This window comes from Pleurodeles waltl, chromosome 1_2 (assembly GCF_031143425.1).
Source record: "Pleurodeles waltl isolate 20211129_DDA chromosome 1_2, aPleWal1.hap1.20221129, whole genome shotgun sequence".
Classification (NCBI taxonomy): Eukaryota; Metazoa; Chordata; class Amphibia; order Caudata; family Salamandridae; genus Pleurodeles; species Pleurodeles waltl.
In genome coordinates this window covers 1,310,836,071-1,310,844,069 of record NC_090437.1, presented here as the reverse complement: position 1 = coordinate 1,310,844,069, position 7,999 = coordinate 1,310,836,071, and the positions used below count along the sequence as shown (strand labels likewise).

At 47.3% G+C, this 7,999-nt stretch overlaps 1 protein-coding gene across 1 annotated transcript; it reads right to left on the bottom strand.

Moving 5' to 3' along the window:
* Positions 1 to 7,161: 7,161 nt before the first annotated feature.
* Positions 7,162 to 7,587, bottom strand: LOC138257030 (putative uncharacterized protein DDB_G0286751). The gene has a single exon (XM_069205881.1). It carries the CDS (start codon positions 7,585 to 7,587, stop codon positions 7,162 to 7,164), a length of 426 nt encoding a protein of 141 aa, XP_069061982.1.
* Positions 7,588 to 7,999: the final 412 nt, after the last annotated feature.

Sequence of the window (7,999 nt, the reverse complement as noted above, 5' to 3'; positions counted from 1 at the left end):
CCAGTACTGGTACCAGTTTGGATTTATCATCCTGATTTGTTTGATACCAAACAACCCAGGGTTCAGAGTGGCCATCATGTAGCTGTGAAACTCGTACTGACCAGTGTCCAGCACATACATTTAAAATGGCTGCTCTGTTTGCTCACTATGTTTGGCAAGGACACAGTGGGGGCATATTGCTCATGCAGATATGCTCTCACATACAATATAGTGCACCCTGCCTTAGGGCTGAAGGGCCTGCCTGAGGGGTAACTTACCTATATGGTATGCAGTGTATGGTGGACAGGGCACACAGGCAGTATCCCATATTGAGTTTGCATTTTAGGGATGCACCAGGACACTCAGCCTGCTATGGCAGTGCTTGGTACATCTGGATGCAACTGGAAGGAACTCTCCAACCTCAGCTCCAACGCCAACGACATCCCGCCATCTCAAGACCTCTTCGACTCCCTAGCCTCCTACTTCCCCGCAGGATTGCAGACATCCACGGCAGCTTCAGCACTCAGATCCCCCGGCAACCACCAACACTACAGACTCACCAGCCTCCTACTCTCCTGGACCCCCGTCAACGACAACGACACCATCGAAATCATGAACACCATCCACTCCGGCTCTCAATCCAACTCCTGCCCTCACCACATCCTCATCAAAGCAAGCTCCGTCATCGCACCCCAACTACGGAAGATCATCGACAGCTCCTTCGAGTCCACCACCTTCCCGGAGAGCTGGAAACACGCCGAGATCAATGCCCTCCTAAAAAAATCCAAGGCAGACCCAAAGGACCTCAAGAACTTCCGGTCTATCTCCCTGCTCTCCTTCCCGGCAAAAGTAATCAAGAAGGCTGTCAACAGACAACTCACACGCTTCCTCGAGGAGAACAATACCCTGGACCCTCCCCAATCCGGATTCCTCAGCAACCACAGTACCGAAACTGCCCTCATCGCCGCCACTGACGACATCAGAACCATACCGGACAACTGCAAAACCGCGACCCTCATCCTCCTGGACCTCTCAGCCGTGTTCGACACTGTCTGCCACCACACCCTACGCACATGCCTCAGCAATGCAGGAATCCGCGACAGAGCCCTGGACTGGGTCACCTCCTTTCTCACCGGCAGAACCCAGACAGTCACCCCTCCCCCCTTCCCGCTCCAAAGCCACCAAAATCATCTGCGGTGTACCCCAGGGTTCGTCCCTCAGCCCGACCCTCTTCAACGTCTACATGGCCCTGCTCGTTAACATCATCCGATCTCACAACCTCAACATTATCTCATACGCCGATGACACCCAGCTGATCCTCTCTCTCACCAAGGACTCCGCCAAGACCAGCCTGCACGAAAGAATGAAGGCCATTGCCGGATGGATGAAGAACAGCTGCCTCAAACTCAATTCTGACAAGACGGAAGTCCTCATCTTCGGCTCCACCCCCTCCACATGGGATGACTCCTGGTGGCCTGCCACTCTCAGATCCCCTCCAACTCCCACCGACCACGCACGCAATCTAGGATTCATCTTGGACTCCTCATTATCCATGATCCAGCAAGTCAACGCAATCTCCTCCTCCTGCTTCACCACCCTCCGCACGCTCCGAAAGATCTACAAATGGATCCCCACCGAAACCAGAAGAACAGTCACCCAAGCCCTCGTAAGCAGCAACCTGGACTACGGCAATGCCCTCTACGCAGAAACCACGGCCAAACTCCAGAAGAGGCTGCAACACATCCAGAATGCCTCCGTACACCTCATCCTGGACATACCCCGCCACTGCCACATCACAGGCCATCTGAGAGACCTGCACTGGCTTCCCATCAACAAGAGATTCACCTTCAAACTCCTCACCCATGCTCACAAAGCACTGCACAACACCGGACCAGATTACCTCAACAGAAGGCTCTCCTTCTACACCCCGACCCGGCAACTCCGCCCTGCCGACCTCGTCCTCGCAACCGTCCCACGCATCCGCAGAACCTCAACCGGCAGCAGATCATTCTCGCACGTCACCGCCAAGATGTGGAACACTCTTCCCACCCACCTGCATCACACCAAAGACCTCGTTACCTTCAGGAGACTTCTCAAGACCTGGCTGTTCGAGCAGTAGCAGCCCCCCACCTCAGCGCCTTGAGACCCTCACGGGTGAGTAGTGCGCTTTACAAATTTTGATTGATTGGCCCTAGAGGGTGGCACAATAAGTGCTGCTGCCCTCAGGGGCCTACTCTTAGTACCCCATGCCCTGGGTACCTAAGTACCATTTACTAGGGATTAATAGTGGCAGCTAAAGGTGTATCCAATTACCTTTACAATGTTTTAGGGAAAGAACACTGGCACTGGGAACCTGGTTAGCAGGATCCCAGTGCACGCCAGTCCAAATTGCACCCAGAAGCCAGACAAAAAGTGGGGGTGTGGGGTACTGCAACGAAGTGCCAGTTTCCCACAATGAGTGGAGGGGTTACTCCCTCATAACGGTGACGGATATCCCGTCTGCCTAAATTGACACCCCATAGGCTATAATGGGATTTGGATTTTAGTAGACAGGATATTCGCCAATGTCTAAACCAGGCCCATAGTCTCTCTGTTATTATGATATTCACTGTAGCAATTGAATGGTAAGCTCTCCATTAGGAGATAACTGCCACACAGGTCACGCACCTGCTTCAGACGGTTTACCTGCCTGATTTTGTTGATGCCCTCTCTACCCTCTCGACCAAGTTCTTTGCATCCAGCTCTTCTGCATCCACTACAACAGGCCTGCCTTTCAAGGTTAACACTGGGTTCTGAGCCCCTGCACAGCTTTAGTCTCTTACTTGCTGGGGTGTCTAAGCTCACTGGCTACTTCACTTCCTTTTGCACCCATTTTTTTTTATCAGAGTCCTGTTCTTTGTTGTTTTCAAAACAATGGCATCCCCATATCCTTATGTGTACCAGCACTGGTTAGTGCTAACTATATCAGTGGTGTGCTTTGCTTGAAGCTTCTTGTGCTGATGATTTTGGTTGTGGTGGCAGTCTTGCTCCTATGATCCCTCTGCGAGAGAGTATGACATTACGATGAATACCTTTACCATGAATGCCTTTTCCACGCAGATGCCATTAACATGCATGTATGTATATTAATGGTAAGTAAAACCCCTATTTATATAAAATTATTCACTAAAAAAAAAAAGATTAAAGTAATGTTTTAGTTAGCTGAAATGTTCAGTAACAATGTTACAGTTAGGAAATAGAATTTAAAAAACTCTTAGAAATTCACCTAAAAGAAAACAAAGGTTGCAGGGACAAAGGCTAACCAGGGCCTACCGTAGGGGTGTCTTACATGTAATAAAAAGGAAGGTTTTGGCCTGGTAAATGGGTAAACTTGCCAGGTCAAAATAGCAGTTTAAACAGCACACATAGGCTCTGCAATGGGAGGCCTGAGGCATCTTTGAAAGGCTACTGTAGTGGGAGGCACAACCACTGCTGCAGGCCCACTCGTAGCATTCGACTCACAGGCCCTGTGCACACATAGTGCACTTTACTAGGGACTGACTAGTAAATCAAATATGTCAATCATGGAGAAGCCAATGTCATGTTTCAGACACTGAGCACGTGCACTTTAGCAGTAGATAGCAGTGGTAAAGGGTGCAGAGTCATGAAGGCAGCAAAAATGAAGTTCAGCACACATTCAAAGCAAGAGGTCAGAAAGCAAAAAAGTAAGGGAAAACCATGTCAAGAGCTGACGGGTCAAACTATACTCTCATCTTTCACACTTTCAAAATTCATAAGATCATCATCCCTTATGTCATCACCCAGACTATCATTGTTATTACTCTCATCATTCGTACTATCAACATTCATAAGGTCACCATCCATACTACCAGTACCAAGACCATCATTATTTCATTATTTATAGGTTCACCATTCATATTATTAGCATTAATAAGATCATCAGTAGTGAAGACTATCACTACCCAGACTGTCGTTATTACTCTCATCATTCATACTATCAACACTCATAAGACCATCATCCATGCTATCATTACCAAGACTATTATTATGAATACCCTCATCATTCATAATATCAACATTCATAAAATCATCATCCATAGTATCATTACCCAGACTATCATTATTAATAATCTCATCAGTCATAATATCAACATTCATAAAATCATCATCCAGAATATCATTAGCCAGACTATCATTATGAATACCCTCATCATTCATAATATCAGCATTCATAAAATCAACCATCCATAGTATCATTACCCAGACTATCATTATTAATAATCTCATCAGTCATAATATCAACATTCATAAAATCATCATCCAGAATATCATTAGCCAGACTATCATTATGAATACTCTCATCATTCTTACTGTCAACATTTATAAGATCACCATCCATACCGTCATTACCCAGACTATCATTATTAATACTCTCATCATGCACAAGATCACCAGCCATACTATCATTACCCAGACTATCATTATTAATACTCTCATCATTCATAAGATCACCATCCATACTATAATTATTAATACTCTCATCATGCATAAGGTGTAAGGAAATGTCTCCTTGGCATGGTTACCCCCTGACTTTTTGTCTTTGCTGATGCCAAGTTATGATTTGAAAGTGGGCTGAGGCCTGCTAACCAGGCCCCAGCACCAGTGTTCTTTCCCTAAACATGTACCTTTGTCTCCACAATTGGCACACCCTGGCATCCAGGTAAGTCCCTTGTAACTGGTACCCCTGGTACCAAGGGCCCTGATGCCAGGGAAGGTCTCTAAGGGCTGCAGCATGTCTTATGCCACCCTAGGGACCCCTCACTCAGACACACTGCTTGCCAGCTTGTGTGTGCTGGTGGGGAGAAAATGACTAAGTCGACATGGCACTCCCCTCAGGGTGCCATGCCAACCTCACACTGCCTATGGCATAGCTAAGTCACCCCTCTAGCAGGCCTTACAGCCCTAAGGCAGGGTGCACTATACCACAGGTGAGGGCATAGGTGCATGAGCACTATGCCCCTACAGTGTCTAAGCAAAACCTTAGACATTGTAAGTGCAGGGTAGCCATAAGAGTATATTGTCTGGGAGTCTGTCATACATGAACTCCACAGCACCATAATGGCTACACTGAAACCTGGGAAGTTTGGTATCAAACTTCTCAGCACAATAAATGCACACTTATGCCAGTGTACATTTTATTGTGAAATACACCCAGAGGGCCTCTTAGAAATGCCCCCTGAAAACATACCCGACTTCCAGTGTAGGCTGACTAGTTTTTCCAGTCTGCTACACACCAGACATGTTGCTGGCCACATGGGGAGAGTGCCTTTGTCACTCTGAGGCTAGTAACAAAGCCTGTACTGGGTGGAGGTGCTTCTCACCTCCCCCTGCAGGAACTGTAATACCTGGTGGTGAGCCTCAAAGGCTCACCCCCTTTGTTACAGTGCCACAGGGCATCCCAGCTAGTGGAGATGCCCGCCCCCTCCGGCCACGGCCCCACTTTTGGGGGCAAGGCCGGATGAGATACGGAGAAAAACAAGGAGGAGTCACTGGCCAGTCAGGACAACCCCTAAGGTGTGCTGAGCTGAGGTGAATCTGACTTTTAGAAATCCTCCATCTTGCAGATGAAAGATTCCCCCAATAGGATTAGGGATGTGCCCCACCTCCCCTCAGGGAGGAGGCACAAAGAGGGTGTAGCCACCCTAAGGGCTAGTAGCCATTGGCTACTAACCCCCAGACCTAAACACACCCCTAAATTGAGTATTTAGGGGCCCCCAGAACCTAGAAAAATAGATTCCTGCAACCTGAAGACGAAGAAGGACTGCTGACCTGAAGCCCTGCAGAGAAGACTGAGACACCAACTGCTTTGGCCCCAGCTCTACCGGCCTGTCTCCCCACTTCAAGAAAAACTGCAACAGCGACGCGTCCCCCAGGGTCCAGCGACCTCTGAAGCCTCAGAGGACTACCATGCATCTAAAAGGACCAAGAACTCCAGAGGACAGCGGCCCTGTTCCACAAAGACTGAAACTTGCAACAAAGAAACAACTTTTAAAGGACTCCATGTTTACCACCGGATGCGTGAGACTTTCCACTCTGCATCCGCCACCCCCAGCTCGACCTGCGGAGAAACAACACTACAGGGAGGACTCCACGGTGACTGTGACCCTGTGAGTAGCCAGAGTTGACCCCCCTGAGCCCCCACAGCGATGCCTGCAGAGGGAATCCAGAGGCTCCCCCTGACCGCAACTGCCTGCTTCAAAGAACCCGACGCCTGGTAAAGACACTGCAGCCCCCAGGACCTGAAGGATCCGACCTCCGGTGCAGAAGCGACCCCCAGGTGGCTCTCTCCCTTGCCCAGGTGGTGGCTACCCCGAGGAGCCCCCCCCCCCCTTGCCTGCCTGCTTTGCTGAAGAGACCCCTGGGCCTCCCATTGAAACCTATTACAAACCTGATGCCTGTTTGCACTCTGCACCAGGCCGCCCCTGTGCCGCTGAGGGTGTACTTTTTGTGCTGACTTGTGTCCCCCCCGGTGCCCTACAAAACCCTCCGAAGTCGCGGGTACCTACCTGCTGGCAGACTGGAACCGGGGCACCCCCTTCTCCATTGAAGCCTATGCGTTTTGGGCACCACTTTGACCTCTGCACCTGACCGGCCCTGAGCTGCTGGTGTGGTAACTTTGGGGTTGCCCTGAACCCCCAACGGTGGGCTACCTTGGACCCAACTTTGAACCCTGTAGGGGTTTTACTTACCTGCAAAACTAACCAAAACTTACCTCCCCCAGGAACTGTTGAAAATTGCAGTGTCTAGTTTTAAAATAGCTTATTGCCATTTTTGCTAACACTGTACATGACATTGTGTTGATTCAAAGTTCCTAAGATACCTGAGTGAAATACCTTTCATTTGAAGTATTACTTGTAAATCTTGAACCTGTGGTTCTTAAAATAAACTAAGAAAATGTATTTTTCTATATAAAAACCTACTGGCCTGGAATTGTCTTTGAGTGTGTGTTCCTCCTTTATTGCCTGTGTGTGTACAACAAATGCTTAACACTACCCTCTGATAAGCCTACTGCTCGACCACACTACCACAAAATAGAGCATTAGAATTATCTCTTTTTGCCACTATCTTACCTCTAAGAAAGTATATTTCTTACTTTGAAATAGTGCATACAGAGCCAACTTCCTACACAATGTCACCATCCTTACTCTCATTACCCAGACTATCATTATTAATACTCTCATCATTCATAAGATCACCATCCATACTATCATTACAAAGACAATAATTATTAATACTCTCATCATTCATAAGATCATCATGTATAATATCATTACCCAGACTATCATTATTAAGTCTCTCATCATTCTTACTGTCAACAGTCATGAGATCACCATCCATATTATTGTTACCATGGCTATCACGATTAATACTATCATCATTCATACTATCAACATTCATAAGATCACCATCCATATTAATATTACCCAGGCTATCATTATTATTACTCTCATCATTGAATCTATCAACATTCATAATATCACCATCCATACTATCATTACACAGACTATAATTATTAATACTATCATCATCCATATTATCATTGGCCATCCTATCACAATTCATCCTGGCTTCATGTTTCCGCACTAGTAATACTGTGAAGGCTGATATCAGAAATCCTGCTAACACAAGTCTTCAAGTCATGCTACAATCTCCCATTCCACTCAAGATTTCCCTATCCTCCAACATGGATCTTTCAAGTATTCAGATGCTTGACTATCACCTCATTGATAGGGAATGGTTCACATGCTTCACAACAGTCTCACAGTAGCTTTACAAAAACCGCAGTATGAGAGTATAACAGGCCATGAACATTATCACTTTAGTAGCCTAATCACCTCATTCCAAAAGACAGTCATGCCAATGAGTTCAAGTGACATGGCTGTGCGTCCTCCCAGTGGCCATCTTACCTCAGGTTTCTACTGCATGTCACATGGAGAGGAAGTACTAGCGCTTTGCTCTC